The following is a 22412-nucleotide window of genomic DNA, read 5'->3' on the forward strand; positions in this document are numbered from 1 at the left end:
AAAAATTAGATAATATTCAAGAAATCATTTCTCTATTAGTCTGTCTCGATTGTTGTCCCCAACAATCAAGAAAACTCCCAATCAATCACTCAATCAAATGTCAGGTGGAAAATGCAATAACATCGCAATTGAAGCTTATTAACAATTTTTCTTATGATTAACAACCTCAGAAAAATCATTTTTAAACATAAAGCTCTGATGAGCTTTGAAGTTGTAGTCCTACAAATCCCAAAGAATCAACAAATACCAATTAACAGAATATCATCGCTCAATTAAAAGTTGATCGTGAGATTATCATCTCCCAAGGAATCTCTTTCTCCATCTTCAATCTCTGTGGCATCAATCAGTCGTCTTGTGTGTCGAGTAATTGTTCTCCACGGGGAAAAGTCAACATATAAAATCCAAGGAGAGAAATCAAGAAATCAACGATCGACAACACTCAGAGATATTTCTGATTAAATGGGAGTAAAAACGAACTTTAATGATTTGACGAGAGTGATGGGGGCACAAGAAGAAAAAAAAAGGAGTCAGAAAGAAAAATCCAACGAGAGAATTCTTTCGCATATACAAATTTCCTCCACGAAGTTGACATCCGCATCCACAGAGAATGAGGGAGATTTGTTGAATGTTGCTGATTTGTTCTCTAGAGCAAAATTATTAATGTATCTTGCTGGAAGATTGCAGGATGACGAAGGTGAAGGACCGGTTTTCAGAAAACAATCCTATGGTTTTTCTCAATGATTGGAGCTTTTTAAAATAGGGTTGAGGTATGTGGTTAGTATGTAGGTACTTTCATTAGCTAATAGAAAATTCTTTGAAAATATCATGCAATATTTTATATGTTGTCTCCGTGAGATGAGAAGAACATTTAAACATTAATCCTTTGCGTCTTTAACGTAATCCTTTTTGTACTATTTGGCTTTTCTATTTAGGAATGAAAATATTTATCTAGTTCATTATTAAATTTGGAAGGCTTTTATCAACACAAAATTAAATTTCCTAAAGGAAATTCGAACTATAGACGCTATCAAAGAAGAAGAAACACTTTACCCTAGGATTTTAGAACGCATAAAAACATTGGAAATTATTGTTTTAGTCCTAAACAATTAGTGCTGAACTGCAGAATAGCAATATGAGCTTTTTAGAGCACGTTCCTGAACGATTTTGAACGATACGGGAAATGTTATTCAGCTTTCAACTCCAAGCTCATAAACTTTCAAATAGTTTGAATCGGTTAAAAATTAACTTTCGAGAAAACAAAAATATATAATCAGTAAATATTTTTCTGAAAAATAAATTCTTATTGGCTTTAAAGACGATTTCTAAAGCTTTAAAAGACTGTTGAAAGTTTGAAAGTGTTTGAAGTTTTTGTGTAATTGAATGTATAAGTCTTTGACGATTACAAATAGAGTTTAAAAAAAAACTAAACTAAATAAAACAAACTTTGTCTAAATCGATTAAGAAATATTCTTTACTGTTTTTTATTCCAAGCCGAAAACAAAAGGAATCTGCTGAGACAATTCTTTTTAAAAAGAAAACGTTTTTTTCTTGTTCTTTTTTTTATTGGATGGCAAAGTGTCCAAGGCTTTGCTATGTGCTCGTGACTTAGATGCTATATATCTCAAAAGTACTTTTGCATCATTTACCGGTTCACAAGCAATTTATTGAACCGAGTGAATCACTCAATAATAATTAGTATTATGTCCTCTACACACTATAGAAAAATATGTCCATATTGAAGACTTTTTCCTATACAAATGTAGGGAGTTTGCCAGTATAAATGCCATTACGCAGGGTAAAATTAGGTATTATGGAACTACTTCCAATTTGAAATATTCAAGATTTCCTGACTGTTTCAGATGAGCAAAGAGTAAAAAGACCACAAATAAAAGAACAGGAAGAGTAAGAAAAAAAATGGAAAAAGGAACAGTATTTCTTCTTGTTTTTTTTGTGTTTTGTGTATCTCAAATAGTGAGGAAATCGAAAAATTCCAAAACAGAAATAGTTCCAAATCACCCTAATTTACCCTAGTCTAGGATATTTTACTGCTCGAACTCCATGGAGAGAGCAGTAGGGTAAATAAAGCTAATTCAAAACCTGCTCCAAATGGAAATGTTTCTCTATTCCAAATGGAAACGTCATTGTTTTCATGATAAATACGGTACTAAATTATTATATTTATATATTTTCTATACCATAGTTTCATTATTTTGTTAATTTTGCTCCAAATAAAATTAATGAATATGAATGGATATATTCACAAATTTTAATTTGTTAATTTCTCAGAAAAATTAAAAGTGTACCTTTTCACCATCGAATTTTTCATAGATCGACCATGTTTTCCAATGAAAAACACAATGAGATAACTGTTGTTTATTCGTTTTGTTTAACATTTATGTCATATTTCTGGCTAATTTTAGTTAAATTAAGTGCTAATCTCTTTTGTTAATGGTACGTGAAGATTTCAAATGAAATAATTACCCATTTCGTGAACAAAAATGGTTTTTATGAAGTGTCTGCTAATTCTTCAATAGGAAACCCCGAAAATATGATTTTTTGGAGAGATTTTCCTATTGTTTTAGATAGTAAAAGAGAAAAGGCCAGGAATAATAGAATAATTATAAGGACACAGCTCAAAATAGCCTCACCTCCCCCTAATCTAATAAACCCAAATAATAATAACATTTGGGCTCCATACTTGTTATGATCATATTAACAACGGTTAGAAAATTTTGGATAATTGCAAGAAATTATGCCACAAATAATAAATTTAATAAAATAAAATAATAAAATAATAAAATAATAAATTTAATAAAATAAATAAGTTTCTAGACCTAATGTGAGAAAGTCGCACGAAAAAATTTAACGAGAATTCTCCTGAACTAAAATACAGCTTAATACGCTGAATATATGAACATGTGTAGGGGAGACTGGGGAAAAAAGTCACAGATCGAAAAATTCAAAATTCAATATCTTCCAAGGTAAAAAAGATAGCGGCTCAATTTTTTTTCTATAGATAGCCTCCATAGACTTTCTTCAATGTCGTAAGTTTCTTAGAATTCGAACAAGGAATTTAGAAAATAAAAAATATCGAAATTTTTCGCCCTATTTTTGAAATATTTTCCTTGCAGAAGACAACAATTATTACCTACTTATTTTCCAAAATTGATGCACTGGTGAATATTTTCTAAATAATTTGGATTTTTTGAATACGAATCCGCTATCTATTTTAGAATTTCACAAAAGTTCTTTTCTCCAGAAATCCTTTTATTAAAAATGGCCTCTTGGGGTAAAAAGTAACAAAATGCATAGAGCAAACAGTAACAAAAAAACGAAGCAATTTCTGATGTCTTACGGCGAAAGGAAACGTCATTACCATGTCTCGCCGGTTGTTGTTTGTATTGGTCAAACGATTTGCAGTCTTTTGTGTGTTTTTTTTTTCTAAAATAGCTTGAAAAGCGTTCTTATTTCTCACTTTTCTCGCAGAGAAAACGGTGTTTTACAAAGGTGTAGATGAATAAATTTTCTATGAAAATATGTCCTCTAGGTATTTTTCAAATTTACGGAAGCCTGCAATGAAGCGAATCAAAATATGATAATACCCCCATGTCTGGTACTATTTGCCCCAGCATTTTTGAGAATAGTCACAAAATTACCTTTTAGAAATTGACTCGATAAACGTATTTCCTTACAAAATATAGGAAAATTACTTTCACAAAGTTTTAGAGCGGTAAATTTCCTATAAAACTGCGCTAATTAGGAATTTTTGAAGCGCTCGAGTAGCTTGTAAAAAAAATAAAATATTCGTTTTGTAACTTTTTGCCCCAGTCTCCCCTATACAATGTGAACTTATTAGAAGATACAACATTTAGCTGACGGTAGCCGGTGCTGCTTCAATTAGGTCATTTATAACGAAACCCTTGGGGTCGCTTAAGTGTTCGGAATCCATCCCCAGATAAAACGCAAATAGAGAGATAACAACGATAACAATATCCAAGAAACTTTTGTTAGGATTTTTGAAGCAAGTTTTTATTTACTCCTTATTTTCCGGACATGCTATTCCTGCTCACCAGAGTGTGGAAGGTGGAGGTGGGGTGGGTGAGGTACAGCCCAAATGACGCTGAACACCAGTCAATTTGACGTGTTGTTCTTGCCTCTTCAATCCCCTGCCCATAGATTCCTTAGGATTTCTCGGGGCAGACGAGATGTCGCACGGCAGATTGATTTGTGCTCTGGCCCTCAAACTTTGATGCCTCGCGACTCGGCAAAATCGTGCCCGGTGAGGATCATCAGCGTGGCAAAAAAAGCACAGGAGCTTGAGGGCGACCAGTTATGAAATGCCCATCTTGCCAAGGGAGTTTGCCATGGGTGGGAAAATTTATGATGTCAATTACGTGCTCTAGCGGACTTGTGGGGCGCGCAGATGAAAAAAAAAATATACATTGTAAGTGCTTCGGGGGCTCTGGGGTCGGAGTTTTGGGAGCCACTGGGATGCCGGTTGAGTGTCTATCTCTCGTTAAACACCGGGTCGATTGGCATTCGCGTATTGTGTGCAAATTGTGTGTTTGTGCTATAGGAGTATATTGGAGTGAAATCTCTTTGACTTCCCTCTGCTTTACGAATCTCTCCTCTCTCGTTCTTCTACCGGGCAGAACGCCCTGCATTGCATCTCGGGCATCCGTCAATTCTGCCGCATGATCATTTTTGCTGCATGGGTATAACAGCCTGGTGAGGACTTTGATTGGCTTCGCTCTGTGATCCCTTGAATTTTCTTCTTGTGGAGATTGCTCGGTGTGGGACTTTTTGTTCATCTTCTTGCACTATTGGCAATGTATGTGCGGTCAAATTGATACAGAAGTTTTGCTTTTTCGTCTCCTCGCACAAAACCCCAGAGAAGATGAAACAATGAGGACGTTGGAAATTCCTCAATCGCCTCGCAAATTGCTCATCCCAAAGCAATCTCACCCAAGTCCGTCTATGGGAGGCTTAAAAATTCACTCATGGAAATTGAATTCCTCAGCTTCTTCATCATTATATCCCCATGCCAAGTTGCTGGACTTATACGTATGGCACAAGTGCCCTTCTGAAGAAATGGTGAAAGGACCAAATAGGAGATGACTTTGGCAGATGAAAAAAAAACTAGTCACTTTTCAATGATCAATTGCAATCTAAGCTAATAAACTCTGCCCAAGAGTGTCTTAACCATTTGAAGATCTGAAAACTGTGGCTGTGCGGGAGATCAGCAAAAAAATTAACTGGAGTAACTTCACACAATATTTCCAAATGAAGTCATTAACTTCCACAGATGAACTTGAGGACGTGTACAGAAAATATTGGAAGACCATAAATGGGACACGAAGATTGGACCACTGACTGAGACAGTCGTCTTGGGGCTCTCTCGGAAGAAAATCTCCTGGACACTCCGTGTGTGCCTCATTATCATTTTTCGTGTACACATCACTCACTCAATCTCACTCTTTTTCAAACCTATATTTCCAACTCTGACCAATATCAAAGACAACACCGCGAGAAACTTCTTCCTGCCCCAACCCGTACACAAAAAAAAACCAGCTCCTCAACTGCACCACATTTTTGTGCTGATGCTGAATTGATTTTTCGCAATTTCAACCCCAACCATCTTCTTTTAAAAAATCTCTATAAGAGATTCCCAAGGAGAAAGATTCCTTCCATCTTTACACCTCAAAACAGCGCGAGAATCGAGAAGATCGATGAAGATCGCGCCCAAAGATTGATCTCCATCAATTTGGGCATTCTCCAGAATGCAAATTGAACGTGTCACAGTAGAAAGTCGTTGTTGGTGAAATTCATCTTTCCAGTTGTTACAAGAAACAAAAGGTTTACGGAAAAAGAATGACATGAGCTTCAGCACGAGTCTGGCACATGGTAAAGTACAAACGATACAAGGGGTCAGTAACTCGTGCAGAAACTTCCAAATTACCCAAACTTCTGCAACTGGTTTCACATTTCAATTTTCCTAAGTATATTAATTCTTACTTTAAATCTTCTCAAGTGCCTTGAAGGCCTTGAATAAATGGTCAATCAATAAATAATGCATAATCAATTATGCAAAATATTGGGATTTTGTAAGTGGATTGACGAGATAAACCAGATGATCAATTAGAGTCATTGGAAGACAGATTGAATAAAGTTTGTCCATTGATTGACCTCAAAGAAGAAAAACTAAATATTTCAAGAGTTTTCCACAATAAATCTAATTGATCTTCTAAAATGGGTTCTTTAAATTAAAATTGCACAAACTACGATTTTTAGAGCAACAATCCGCGCGATTTGCGATTTACCAAAAAACCTACATAACCCTTAACCCAAAATAGATTTTAGATTACGCCCCGTTTCAGACTTATATGGAGATTTCTAGTATTTTATGTGTTAACACCAATATACTGAGTGAGAGAAATCCGAAAAAGTTAAAATAACATTCCGGAAATGTTTATTTTACCCTGCAGTATTGATCCAAAATCGGTGTAAATATTACCCTTTTTATGTGTATTAGGAGTTAAAGGTACCCTTCTTCATGTTAATTTTATCCTTAATAAGGTGTAAAATTAACATTAAAAAATGTTGATATATTTTTACACCTGAAAAGTGTTAAAGTTAAGAGGAACGAAAGTTAATCGCACCCTTTTTTCTTTCTCAGTGTATGCATTCAAACATAATCATCGGTCTCCGTATTACAAGGATTGCCACTCGATAAGTTATGTAGTCGAATGTTTTAGAATACTTTTTAATGATCTGTACTGCAATTAACAAAAAATAGGTTAAGATAGGGTAATTTGGAATCATATCTAATTTGGAACTTTGAAATTTCTTAACAGTTTTAGAGGGAAAAAGGAAAAAAAAACGGCGAAGAAGTATATAATACTCTTGAACTTAAATGTAAAATCTTGTACTTCTTCGTGGTTTCCTTTTTCTCTTTAACCATCTGGAACAGTGAGAAAATCTCAAAATTCCAAAATAGACATGATTCCGAATTACCCCATCTTACCATAGTCATCACCCAATTTCCGCGGTCAAAAGTATATAAAAGATGTAGCCAGTAAGTCCTCCCTCGGCTTCTTTGTCCTCCATTGCCTTATCACGTAACATACATACATTATACAAAAAGCTTCTAAAAAAGAACGCCAATCGCGATAATTTATTATAAAAATTTTTTTAAAATAAAGTCGAAATGATGTATCAAAGTTAGTTTATTTTCATCGAGCTTTTACTTTGAAATTGTTTTTATTGAGCCATAATGCATTTATTTATTTGTTCTACAGTAGATTTTACTTATTTATTAATTTTAACGAGAAAAATCCAAGATTTCAATAAGTAACTATTGCTTTATACAATTTTTATTTCTTTATCAACAATTAATGAAAAGCCAACTAATATTTAATAGAAATGTGTAAGTCTCTTAGGAAAACTAAAAGAAAATTCACATTATTCGAGGGCATGAACGTTTGAAAGGAGAGCACTTGCCCCTCTAAAATAATTTAACTCTCTATTCCTTGTAACAATGAAAATGTTTAAATAAATAAATATACAGTAAACCAGAGGAGTGCTCAATTGTCCTTATAAATATTTAAAATGGTTTGGACTTGGAATGATTTTATTTGTTCTTCTGGAGCCTCAAAATTTATTTCTGTGTGTAGAAATTGCAGCGAACTGTCCTACTTTATCTCACATAATTTTAGAATTATTTTATAATTCTGCAATGAACAACAGTAACTTACGCATGAGTTAAATAAATTACGTAATAAAAAATGAATAATCTCAATCGCTAATCCTAAATTGGCCCACGAAGAAAAGCCCTTACCAAGGGTCGAAAGCTTTGGAGAAAAATTTGAGTTTTTAATTGAGGAAAAAAACTTGCCTCTGACGCACACCGGAAGACCTGAATCCGGTTATAAAAAGGTTTTTAAAAAACACAAACTTGGTAAACCAATAAAATGTTTAATACAACTTATATGATCCAGTACATAACATTAATACATTCCACATAAATTTTTTTACATATTGTTTTAGCGAACATTTATTTTGTTCATTTACATACATGTATTCGGATTCGGAAATGTTCGTATATTACATAACTCTTTGTAAAGTGGTAGTATCAATAATCCCTTGTTACCCGATTTATCCTAATTATCTCCATATCTGAAGAAGGAGGCAAACATCTCCGAAACGTCGTATGAAGTAAAAAGTGAATAAATCCAAACATAGGTCATAATCCGTGTTTTAAATCATCATCAATTACATAAATCTTTCGTCTCTTTTGAAACTTCACGTACCCAAAGGAAAACATGGACGTTCTGGGAAAACGGTGTTTTTTAACTCTTTAGAATTGATAAAAATCCGATTCTTGTTGGATGATTACTTACTATATATATGCTCAAATGTAGGATATTTTTTGTAGGACCTAAATTAATTCCTGTGCTAGATATTTTTTTTTATCAAGCAATCAGGAAATTTGCTTACAGCATATGTTCTAGTCCCGAAAGGGTTAAATAAAAGGTGTGTAATATATTATATATCGTATCCATCGCTTTCAGTGAAACGCATTGGTTGACTTCTCCAACATAACTACTTTATTTTTCCAAAATCAGTGCAAAATATGATACAGTATTTGCTATTCAGCATTTTTCTATCAATCGCTACACTGTGAATATTAAATGTATGATTTACTCCATACAAATATGTCCAATCGGATGTTGTTAACATTTTGTTAAAAATATGTTTTGTTTCACTGTTTGACAAAACTTTCTTCGTATCATATACGGAAAAACATCCTTTTGACAAACTTTTCGCATGATCGGTTGGCTGCCGATTTGACAAAATTTTTCCATATTCCGTATGGAAAACATACTTTTAACAAACTTGTCTTGTTAAAAAGACAAAACTTTTATTATTTTTCAAAGTAGCACAATTTTTTGCGTTATTTTGCCAGTTGTTCAAAAAGTTTCGTTACACGAACAAATGACAAAATGAAAACGAACGTTTGTTAAAAAGCAAAATTGTTCAATTCGAATAGATAACTTTATGAGGAATGTTTATGAGAAGAACACAAACTTTTACAAACTTATTATTTTATTAAATGATTCAGAATTTTCTAAATTTTCATTTGACTTCACAAAGATTTACAAACAATTTACAAAAAAAATCTGTGTAGAATATATTTGCCCCATTCTCTCTAAGTGATTTAAATTTGTTGAATTTTTAACAATATTGTTTCGTCTTTGGTCATTGACTTTTAATACTAAAATTGTAAAATTTATAAAGTATTTATTCCTTAAACCACGTGATAAATATTTTAGTACAAAAATCTATTTCTCTTCTAATGAACATGGAACGTGCCCCAAAAAGAGCTTTGAAATACTATCAAGTCTATTCATTGATTTATTCACCCCTCGCCTGGACAAATCCCCACAAACTCAGCCCTCAATGTTGGCCACACATAAAATATCTGTGTATCCAAAGTCACGGGGCAATGATTTACTCAATTCCGAATGCATGCCAGCCTCAATTGTCCTCTTGCGGGGGCACCCAGTGATTACCCCGTCCGCGCGCGCGCGCGATGCTGGTTAAACAAAGAAAACGCGGCCCCCGGATGCCACTCCAGTTGAGGGAGTCCGCCAAGGGGGCTTTCAGGCATTCGAGAGGCGCACAAGCAGTGGACAACAGTGATTGGCCGATATGCAAATTGCAAATTAGTGACAGACATCTCATCCATTGCTCAGGGAGCACAAAACACACGCATACAGCCCAGGGATTGCCCATGAATACGGAATGGGTGAAAATGTAAATCATAATTGAATATGGTTTTCACAGGGATTCTACACACGCCATCCGGAGATTGGGATTGAGATTGACATTATAAGCTCTGCGGAAGATGAAGATTTGCTACTATTTTTTATTCCAACAGAAATCACAAACTCACCTGTCTGTCCAGCAGAGGGCATCCTCGCGATATCTGCAAGAAAGACGAGAGAGAAAAAAAAATCATTATCAGCCTTACAACCGCAACAATTATTAATTTTTGCGATGATATAATTTTTGCAGCGGGAGGAGAGAATAAAAAGAATAACATAAAATAAATTACGTATTTGGCGAATGTGAGTGAGATAGCAAAATCATCCTCACATAACAATTACCGTGGTAATTGATGCAAACGATCATACGCGAGCCACCATCATCTACCAGCCCCAAAAGACACCAGTTCTTCATCCCACAGAAATCCAACCAGCAAAAGAGCCAAATCGGTGGTTTGAGAGTGAGAAAATTGAATTCTACACACGTCGGCGAAGGTGTAGAAAATTTATGTAATTTAATATGTGATTCGCTTTGGAGGTTCCTCCGGGCTTGTCTTTATGCGATCTCATTGAGACTTCTTGTAAGATTCTGTGATTCTTCCGAAGGGGAAAATTGCATGCTGCTTCATTTTTCTGCACATGAGTAGTGATTTCAAATGGAAAACTACCATTATCTGTTTAAATAACACATTATCGCAATAATTATATGCATTGGAATTATATCTGTTCGTAATGGTATAATTCACACTGTCATTGGAATTGCGTTATGTTAAATTACCAGTTAATCAGGGAAATTTATTGCGAAAATCATATAATTATTTTCTTGGTAATTTAGGGGATTTAGGTTATAGTTTAACAACAATTGTATTTATTGTTAATAAATTTTGAGAAACAAGATAACATATCTAAGCAAATTGAGGATTAAGCCTAAAAATAATTTATCATCATTGTGATTGTGATTAAACCGTGCTTAATACTTTTGGATACCCTTTCAACTTATGAAAGGTTATATTTGTTGATCGACAACTTACATTGGAATTTGAGGTTATGTTCAGAAGTAGCCTAGAAAATATGTGTGAGAAAATATCACCAAAACTTTTATGTTAATGGAATTCTGATCACCGTTTACAGACGATTTGGAAAACGAAATAGTGAATCCTTAAAATGGCTCTAACTGCATTATCATATGGATGATATATAAATTTACATAGTTGATATATAGGCCATTTACACCCCCGCTTTAAGGCAGAATCACATTGACAATAAAACACTCGCCGTAGCCTCACCGTATTTCGTTAATTTATGCATTTTCATTGCAATTCTTACGAAAATTTTCCATTACCATATTACCTTATCTCATCCTCAGTGGCACTATATGTGAAAATTATATAAGAAAATTGAATAAATAAAACAAAAATTCGATAAACGGTGAGCAGAAAAAACTGTAAGAGAAATTAATCGTACAGTTTTTTTGGCTCAGCGTTTATCGCATTTTCGATTTATTTCTTCAATTTTTTGATATTATTTTCACATAGTGCCGCCGAGTATGAGGATAAGGTAATACGGTAATCGAGAATTTGCCAAATAATTTCAAAGGAAATGCGTAAATTACCGAAATACGGTAAGCATTTTACTGTCAATGTGATTCTGCTCTTAATATTCTTATTCTAAACAAAAATTACGATACTCAATTTTTTGGATTTGAGGTTTGAAAAAGTTGAAGCAAAACTTTTACCTTTAAAAATTTTGAATTGGTTTTTGAATCGGAGAATAAGTCTCTTTAAAAATTCATGAAACGAGATTTTTAGAATGATTTTCACTAGGAATGGTGATATATGGTGTTTAAAATTATAGGCTTTTAAAATTAAGTAACATTGCTTGCCGTTTGAAAATTAAAATCCTTAGCCAAGAACCGGGTTTAACTTATAGACCCCTAAAAACTCAATTAGAAACACGATTTTATCTCTTGTATGTAAGAACATTGGGAAAAGAACCAATTTATTGTATTTATTTGTGTTTAAGCTCATCCATAGAAGTTCTGTTAATTGGAAATTGTGGAAAATAAAGACTTTTAATAGGGGGAATTGGGGCTACATTGTTATACGATTTTTTTCGCATATTTCCAAAGGAAACTGGGTTTTAACATGATGTAATTTGAATAGAGAAAACAATTGTCTATCTAAATAAGATAATTGTAAGGACCAACTTGATTTAGAAATAAGCGAAAAAGTCGTATAACAATTTAGCCCCACAGCTCAAAGCAGCCCCACCTCCCCCTATTTAATTGCAAATAATAAACAATACTTTTATCTTTACTACTACTTTACAATAGCTTAAGTTCTATTTTTGCTATTCCGACATGATTTTTGGGAAATTTTTTTTTTGGGATTGAATATGAAGAAGAAATGATCCATTTTATTTTAAAAAACTACTAAAATTGGTTGTTCTTCACAATTTAGAGACCTTCAGGAACTAGACTAAACCTCCAATTTAAAACTCATAAGTTTAGCAAGAAACTTGTGTGGTTTAACTATTCTAACTTCTTATCAAGGTAGGATTGTTGAGAAAATCTTGACTCAAGATTTGATATTAAAGCCGAATTATTCATTATTTTTTGTAAAGTGACTCAAATTGCCTCTTATTTAGAAATGTGAGTCCTTCAAGAACTAGGCTAAACCTTTAGTCTTAAAACCGTATTAGATGAATAAAGTGTAAATTTTAATATTTAAATTAAGAATTTTTATCTGAACGATGTGAACTGGCTTGATCTTCTTGATAGGAAGTATCTCCAGTCATTGCCAGCGAAAAAATTGTCATAAAAGGAAAACACTTTTTTGGTCTGACCCGGAGTTTTCGGTTCCAATATGGCTACTGAAAAAGGTCTATATCGGGACCGAAAGCTGTGGGCAAAACCGAGAATCTGTTTTCCTTTTAGGATGACAACTTTTTCGCTGCTTCATACCGAAAATACCCCCTCATATATATCTAAAGATTTTAACTGCTCGAACTCTAAGAGAGAGAGAGCAGTTTCCACAATCCATTTAATTCTTAGTTTGAAAATCCAAGAGATTAGCATTAATATTAAAGACAACTTCAAGAATTTGGTCATTTATAATTTATCTTAAATAAGGGAAGAGCACCACGGATCGGAATGTAAAGAAACATGCTTCGTATTTAATTGAAAATGCCAGCCTCAAAATACTATTTGGTATTTTTGTGGATACTAATTAGTTATTTGTCTAACTGTATGTATGCACTTGAATTTTTAATATCTACAACAAAATAAAATAAAAAGTAGGTATAATTGCAAAGTTGCACTCTGTACCTCGGATCGTTACGAATTTGAGCAAGTGTCTCACTGAAAATTGGTTTTATAAATTAAATCTAAGTAATTGCAGTACATTCTTGTGAGAGTTAAGTGGTAAAAAGTAGCAGATAATTTTAAAAATTCATTTTATTTTTTTATTATTATTATATACATATTATTAATCTGACGATTCGAGGAACACCGCCGATAGCTGATGCTTTTCAATGATGTATTTTTTGTATTTTAAATTAGGAGATAATTGATGGAAAATCATCAATTATGCGTTAAAAATTGACACATTAAAGTTTCCGATCTGTCAGCTTTTCCTTAATGGCTAAAGATTTAAATAACTAAAAATCAATCTTAGAATTAATTTGAATAATTAATTAAATTGCCTATAGAATTCGATATATTTTTTAGTCATCTTATTTCTAATTTTTCAAACCTGGATTGTGGTAATTACGTAATTAAATACGTCGTCTCTTATAGGTGATCATTGATTATAGTTTGTATAATGCTTAAAACGGAGTAAAGGAGACGGGAGTAGAATTAGTCAGGGGTACAATTAAGTAGTGAAATGTTTTGTTTTTCCTTAGAAAGAATGTTAAGGAAACTACTATTTATTTAAAGTAAATAAGTGAAATATTATCATTCTCATTCAATCATGTTTTTCACAAAATACATATATAAGCAATGAAAAATTTCTTTATATATTTTTTATACCACAGTTTCATTATTTAGTTAATTTTGCTCCAAATAGAGCGAAAATCCATTCATATTCACAAATATTAATTTGTTAATTTCTCAGAAAAATTAAAAGTGTACCTTTTGTTAATTTCTCAGAAAAATTAAAAGTGTACCTTTTCCCCATCGAATTTTTCATCGATTGACCATGTTTTCCAATGAAAAACACAATAAAGTGACTGTTGTTTATTCATTTTGTTTAAAAATTTATTTCATAGTTCTGGCTAATTTTAGTTAAATTAAGTGCTAATCTTTATTGTTAACGGTACGTGAAGTTTTCAAATGAAACAATTACCTATTTCGTGAACAAAAAGGGTTTTTCTGAAGTGTGTGAAAAAATGCTTCAATAGGAAACCCCAGAAATATAATTTTTTGGAGAGATTTTCTTATTGTTTTAGATGGGAAAGGAAAAAAGGCCAGGAGTAAGAACAAATCCTGCACTTAGGAGCAACTCAACAAGGTTTTTGAAGCCTTTCGTCGCGGTTTTAGTTACACTGTTTGTCTCCAATTAGAAACTTTCCCTTGTCTCCATTTGGATTAATATGTTTCCAATAGAAGTATTTTACGCTCGCGTGTTTTTCTTGTATTTAATAAGTTTTCAAATTATATCTAAAGAATTTTCACTAAATAGTAACATTCTAGAAGAGTCATGGAGCAAATTTATGTCATTCTCTTCAGAAAAAATAAACTTAATGTGTTAAATCTTCTATCAAAGTTAAAGCGTCTGGAAATGGTTTTGAATTAGGACATTTACCCTATTGTACTATATTATGAACTTTAAATTTTAATGAGGTAGATTTTAATTCCTAATTACTTAAATTACTTAAATTCATTCTTAGATAAAAAATAAAATATAGATCTCCCAGGAATCTTCCTTTTTACAGAAATTTCTTAAATCTCTTTGCATTTCTTAAGCATCTTCAGCAGAAGTTGATTGAACAATCATCAGTAATTCCTAATCAATTGCTTGAAACATCAATTGATGCTCATGACATGAATCTCAGTGGAGTGGAGCAATTGAAAAAGATCAGTGAACATTGCAGGAAATATTAGTGTACGTGACTCGTCTTCGAGACATTCAATAAAACACTACTGCGTGGAAGCATTTAATTAAAATTCATTTCTCCTTTTAGCAAAATAATTCACAAGGCAAAATGAGCATTACTTGCCACTTTGATAGTAAAATTTAATGCTATTTTGCACTGAAATTTACGACACTTTGTATATTAGATCTCTTGTGATATCTGTATGTGAAGCCTTTTCTTTCTCTACGTGTAATTTAATTCCTTTGGCGGATGTTTAGGGAGGGAAATTGCGGGGTGACGCGAAAAGGGCCTCTTATTGTGGATATTTTCGCGGTGTAAGCATCATCATCATCGAATCGGGAGGCGATCTACCATGCAATTTGGGACGGTAATTGCTGCCAGCCGACAACGAGATGCAGCCCATCGGCGGGGATAGATCGATTTCGATCATTGTGTTTGGGCCAATTTGGAGCTGAGAAAAGGGGCCGAAAAGACCAAGGATTGGACTCAAAGGGAACAAACTCATAAGGATTAACTCGGCGCGCGTTACATCAGAGAAAGAGAGACAGAGGAAACAAGGTGGGAAAATGGTTATTTGTGACTATAAAAATGAACTTTTATTGATCATACTGAGAAAAGTTCATCCATATTAAGAGAGTCCATTCTTATTTTCGGAACCAAAACGGAGAAAAATTGTCTCGAGGCAACTCATTTACAGGGAGTTTAATATTTGTTTGATCATGATGCACCATACGAATATTTTTGATGGTATTCTTGAGAGACACTTGGAGGCATTTTTACGAGGGATCTTCTTGTACTCTCAAAACCATCGAAAAATTCAAGGAGCCCCATACCTTGAGGAATTGATCATGGGGTATGGGGAGGAGATCAAAGATACAGGTCTTCAATCATTTTATCTCTTCTTGCAGGAGTGCGGATTGCAAAAATTCCATTATGCTGTTAATGGTGAAATTTCAATATAAAGCAGAAAACTTCTCTCAATCGCATATTTGACTGCCCTTTTGTCTGAGGAATTCTGGCATATCCTTCTTGACTCTCCAAAACTCAACACTTTTTCTTTCCATAGCACATCCCATAGCAACTTGATCATCATTGCGCTCATCACATTATTTTGAGAGAAAATTAATTCAATATTATTCTTCCTTTTGTCTCATCTTAAAGGCCCCAAAAATATCTTCCAAATGCGACTTTTAGGAGGCTTTTTGTCGCGCCCCCAACAGCCCAATTGCCAATTGGAAGTTGTGAAAAGATGCTGAGCGGAAAAATGTGTTGAGGCAGCCGAAGAAAACATTCCCCGACCGTGGTTTGGACAAGGTTTTCATAACCACGCGAAATATATGCATGCCATAGAATTTGAGATATCAATCTTTTCGCATTTGGACCCCATTATGACGATTGCACTCGCGGGGAGATGCTGTGTATTGATCACAGGAGCGCGATCAAATAACTTATTAATGAGGCGACGAGATCACGAAGAATATGAGTGACACGATCAAAAACTCATCGAGAGAATTGAATACTTTTGGGGACTGCGGGGATACTGCAGTGTCCAAGTCAGAACAAATAAAGTTTCACTTCCCCAAGTAGCCAATTAGCTGATCTAACAGACTAAACAATCTCTAAAAGTTTTATGTATAGCTTATAAAATGTTTATAAAGAAAACTTTGAGGAGTCGATTAAAGATGCTGTAATTAATACAATATATTGCGGACTCCACATATTGTGAGAAATTTTCATCAAAATGAAGTATTTTGACGAGAATTCTCCGTTTTGAGCACAATTTCCTACAGTATTTAGGGAGTAAAATGAGGACTGGGAGGACCGGCTCCTTAAAGTATCGCTCTCAAAGCAATCCAATACACAATGATCTAACGGCTTCTATACACTATTACAAGCAAGCATATGGCAAGTTAATTTTTTTGTATGGAGCTATTTGAAGCCAATTCCTAAATTGATCTCGGACTCAACTCACAGTGCTCCGAGGAAAAAATTTATTTAAACAAAAATTTAGTATATTTATCCCTCCATGCGGAAAGGTGTCTTATAATACGGAGAAACTTCTCGCTTTTTTGTTATTTAGTATAATGGTAGCGAGTGCAAAAATATCCTATATAAATTTAAATCGAAGAATGATAAAGTGGCTTCAAATTTCAGGCAACTTGCCAGGCCGTGATTACAAGCATTACAAGTATCCTGGCTAATGGCATCTCTACACTAAAAGCATTTTTTTTCCAAAATTTTTATTTAAAAAAATTAACGTTGCTGCCTACAATGACGAGGAATTAAAAAAGAAACATTTTCTACACAATTTGCTCCTAGTGTGCAGGCACCTTAACACAAGAAAAGCTCCCAAGAAGCAAAATGGTTACCCTATATAACCAAAACTTTGCCAAATCTTTTAATGCACCTTTAGAAGGGTTATGATAAAAATTTTGTGTATAAGATCCTGTAGAAAATTTTAAGTCCCTTAGGAGTCTCGATATAGTGCGATACTCTACTTTTAGTAGTCATAGAAATGAAACCAAGGGCACTATAAACAGATTACAGGAATTTTATTTCTATATATAATGCTTTCTTAGAGATTTGTACAAAATAAAAGAAAAAATGCTTCTTGGATTGTTACTATCGATGTAACAGTTTTGTGCAAGTGCTTAAAAATTAAAATCAGTCCTTAATAAGTGCTTATTAAGTCTTTAATAAGATGAATATTTAAGCGATAGTGGTGACAATCGATGGCAAAAAATGGAAACTTGAATAGAAAAAGCGATAGAGCAATGTGAGAGGGGCGGACCCTATCTGTTTTGATTATTATCAATATCAATATCAATAATATGATATCTCAAAAAATCACGTTTATTGTTCTATTTAGGTCAATAAAGGACTAAAAATTTTGCGTTTTCATTTAGAGGTTATACTTTTTGAGATATCATATTGTTGATATTGATATTGATAATAATCAAAACAGATATGGTCCGCCCCTCTCACATTGTTCTATCGCTAATAACTATAAATATAACCTCTAAATGAAAACGCAAAATTTTTAGTCCTTTATTGATCTATTTAAAGTGAATCTATTGAGTCTGTTTTAATTTGAAAAGACTAATTGAAGCCCTTCCATTTAGTCTCCGCGACTTAAAATTCAGAAATGTAAATTTTTCCAATAAATATCCCAAATTCTATTACATGTTTTTTTTGGCGTCCTCAAAATTTTATCTGGGATTGCAAGTTCCAAAAAAAACGTCTAATATTAAGTAAAATCTTCCCCTTATCTCGAGATCGGATAGTCTAAGCTGTTTAAGAGGTTTATAAATTACGATTATCTTCTCTTTAGTCCTAGCGCAGCATAAGACGGAAGTTTACGGTGCCCAAAGAGTATAAAACTGTAATAGCCCTTCCTTTAGTCGTAAACTCGTGTGCAGGGTGTCTAACTTTGCCAGATTTTTAATATTATCTTATGACCGATAATCTTAATGATTTTAATAATGACCTTAACTAGGAGTATGCGTCTGGACCAACAGAGCTCTCCATGAAGGAGCAAGGCTTTCCCGAAAGGGGAATTCTAGACATGCATTATTATTTTTTCTTGTACGGGATGAGGTTGTCAGGCCCATGCCCGTGGAATCAAGCGCAGTGAAGCTCACTGGACGCAATCCGAACACCTCTAACGCCAGAAAAAATTCTGGTGACCTAAAGGGGATTCGAACCCGGGACACTTGCATCATAGAGCGAGTGCTCAACCACTTGACCCATTGAGTACCCATTAGAATACCTAATTAAAAAAAATGTTTAGCCAAAAGCCCTTATTCCAGTATTTAATGAAAAATATTTTTCATAAAAACTACTAAATTAATTATTTCCACAAAGACCTTAATTAAATACTTAGTGTTAAGAATGAGTTATGCTGTATTATTTTCGCTATTTCCCATTAGCGATCTTCCCATAGCGCTGAAGTGTTACTCATTTTTATATATAATTTTTAAGTAGTTAGATATTTTACAAGACCTTAAACTTAAGTCATTAAATTAAGAATTTATTAAATACTTAAAAAATACTTAATGTTTTAATCAATATTTGGAATATTGAAGCAAATTGACTGTGTTTGTATAGGAAAAACTATCAAAATTTCATCGAAAACCCAAATATTCAAAGAAAATTCACAAAGGCTCCAACAATTTCCCGCTAATGGCCTCTACACACTAGAAAAAATTTACGTCCATATTGAAGCAAATTCTCTACACTTCTATAAGAAAACCTCTGCAATATGGACATAAATTTCTCTAATGTGTAGAGGCCAATAGTGTGTAGAATCCATAAATGTATTTATGCTGAGAATAAATTATTTTATAAAACAGTCAAACAAAAACAATAATTTATAAAATATTTATGTTATTCCTATCCTAATGACCTCTACATACTAGAAAAATTTACGTCCATATTTGGCATTATTGAAATTTTTTTGGCAATCTTCCCTAAAAAGGCGTAAACAGTTTTCTTCAATATATCAAATACTGAAGAAAACTTCTATGAGTGTGTAAAGACCATAATGAACTTGTGGATATTTATAGAATATTTTATTTTTAATACAAAAATTTATTAGAATTTGTACAATTATATTTAATTACAAATTCATATCTTTTACAAAAAATATTAAAGTTATCTAAATAAAATATCCTTTAGGTTATATATTATACAATTTGCACATTTTTTTACATCCCACATCTAAGGTAAAGTACCCTGTAGTCGGCCGGTTTCTCAACTCGGCCAGTGTGGGACTATTTACGCAATTTACTTAGATTTGTTATAATATGGTCTTACCGATTTAACATTATAAGGTCTATTATATTATATAAAACGTAAATCAGTGAAAATTTTACAGAAATTGACTATAAAATGTTGAAAAAAAATTGGTTAAATAATTTAACTGGCCGAGTTGAGGAACCGGCTGACTCGAGGGTATTTTACCTTATTTTTGAAGTTATTTTTTTCTCATGTACGTGTAACCCTATCATTATTGTTAAGCAGACTTGAAAGCTAATTAAGCTTTTATGCTTTCAAGACAAATTAAAGAAAGAACTAGAGGTTAAATTTAAGGTGTATGTCTAAAAAAAACGTGTAAGAAAATATATTTGCAAAACACTTTGATCAATTAAAAAAAATTGGAATAAGGACATGAAAATGTTTAATGCCTTACAATAATGTCTTGGCAAATGAAAAAAATTAGAAATTATAAACCATATTGGCCTCCCAGACATAGGGGGATCGCCACCAATCACGAAAACCCTTTCGTGAAATGAAATAAAAAGAAATCACCGACATGAATTAAAGTGATTTATGATAATTTTTGCATTATTTACTCAGGAAGCTGCAATATTTTACTGGAAAAATGGAATATTTAATTGACCATTTAGAGTTTTTAGAAAATAAATATGATTGAGTAATGGCTCTATGCTCTCTATAATAATCATGGAAAGAAAGAGAAGTATATAGAAACCATAAAAGAAACACTTTAGATGCAAACTGATATTTCAACAAAACAAATCTTATAATTAATATAATTTTTTTTTGAATTATTACATTATTTTAAATAAATATTGAAAGATGAAAATAAAGAGATTGTAAACATTAATATATTTACTTGGTAATTAAAAAGGGGAAATAAATAATAATAAATATAAATAATAATAGTCAAAGCGTCCAAGATTTGTTGAATGCTCGACCTCCATGAGGTAGATTTCGAGCATTCAACAAATCTCATATTAGAGTTGGGAATATTGGGGCAAAATTTGACCTAATTGTAAATTTCTATATTTCTTGAATTATCACACTTGCACATTAAAATTTTAATATGATTCACATTAATTGTCGCTGATGAGAGTCCAAAAGTGTAATTTGTGTGTTTGAATCATTTTATATTCAAAATTTGATCTATTTGTTGACAAAAAGGTAGATTTGGCCCGCAAAATTTTATATAAATTGATTTATGGCATTAATGCGAAAAATTAATGCGATTTTCTCTTTAATTTTTTAATGTGAAAAATATTTATGCTTTAGGTAAATTTAAACTTATTTTTGCAGGCCAAGTCCACTTCTTTATCAATAAATAGAAGAAACCCTAAATATTAAGGGACTATAAGACACAAATAACATATTTGGATGCTCGCAAGCGACAATTAATGTGAACTACATTAAAATTTTAATGTGCAAGTGTGATAACGCCGTACCCTTCTTAGAGAATTAAATGCTTCTTGGGTTCTCATCATTCCAGAATTTTCATTGCAAAATGCCTTGCAGAGATGGAGAATCTCACCGCAGGATAAATATTTCAGAATGCATCAAAATCAAATTTTAGCCACATTGCCTCAACGATCGAGAGTGAGAGTGACAAAAACTTGTCTTGAATTTCATTTAAGGCCCTAACTGAATTCCCCTTCTCATGCCTCGAAAATGATGACACTCACTTAATTCAATCGATCATTATTATTATTTGTTGATGGGAAAGGTGGTATATCTTCAGAAATTAGCACTCAACTGATCGCCGCTCACCTCAAATTCGATAAAAAGAAATACGGAACCTTTTTCATCAAGCAATTCCTTTAATGAATTATACTTAAAAAAAAACATAATGCATTACCGTGAAAAGGTGCATCCCTAAAATTATGCGAAATTAGTTTTCAAGTTTATTCCCAATCACCAATCACTCGGAGATTGCGTATTAAAAAAAGGGCCATATAAAATAAATGAGAATTCTTAAATGCAATTGCTCAGTGAATTACGGAGAAATTTCTAATTATTTCCCGTTTTTGCTTTTTTGAGAGAACGAAGAAAGATTCTTCGGTAATTTTCTTCTCGAAGGTGAATCAATAAAGGTCGAGAAAGAAAAAAAAATTGCTATGCCGAGATAATTGAAGAGAGCACAAAATTGACGAAAAGAGCCTACGCCTTGATATTTTACGGGTCTGCATTGTGTGTATTTTTGTGTGGATCGTGTACGAAAATTGTGCACACACTTTGCACCAATTGTCCTTTAATTGTGCCGGCGCAATGATCACGATCATCGAAAAATGTGTGGATCACAAGTTTTCTTATTTGTTCAACGGATACACCATCATCAACATTTTGATGGTTGTGGCAGTTAAAAAAAATAAAGAAAAAACAGTGAATTTTTCACTAAAGATCGTCATTCGATCGCTCGATGGGTGCACCAATATAACAATTTAGTGCAGCAAAATATAATGGGTGGAATTTCGACGCGATATTGCGGCTTGATCGATTCCTTCATCGATATGTTATTTATTTTTAACCACGCAGAATATCTGAAAAAGCTTAATTTCTTGAGCCGCAGACGATATGGCTTATTTTTTTTTTGGATCATAAAAGTGATCTTCCAGTACGATCACTGTGATCTACATTATCACTTTAAAAACTTTTCTTCATTTTTTTTATCGTAATTTATACAGCTGATCACAAAAAAACGTGTGATCAGAAAGA

The 22412-nt window shown here is 33.0% G+C and overlaps 1 protein-coding gene across 4 annotated transcripts in view; it reads right to left on the bottom strand.

The window, feature by feature from the left end:
- Positions 1-22412, bottom strand: part of LOC129809772 (protein trachealess) — a 205704-nt gene that overhangs the window by 147343 nt on the left and 35949 nt on the right. For all 4 annotated transcript variants that reach the window (XM_055859849.1, XM_055859847.1, XM_055859845.1 and 1 more), the window contains exon 2: positions 9956-9988. In XM_055859849.1, coding sequence (XP_055715824.1) covers positions 9956-9988 — 33 coding nt within the window. The remainder of the gene's footprint in view (positions 1-9955; positions 9989-22412) is intronic.

Source organism: Phlebotomus papatasi, chromosome 1, assembly GCF_024763615.1.
Source record: "Phlebotomus papatasi isolate M1 chromosome 1, Ppap_2.1, whole genome shotgun sequence".
Taxonomy (NCBI): Eukaryota; Metazoa; Arthropoda; class Insecta; order Diptera; family Psychodidae; genus Phlebotomus; species Phlebotomus papatasi.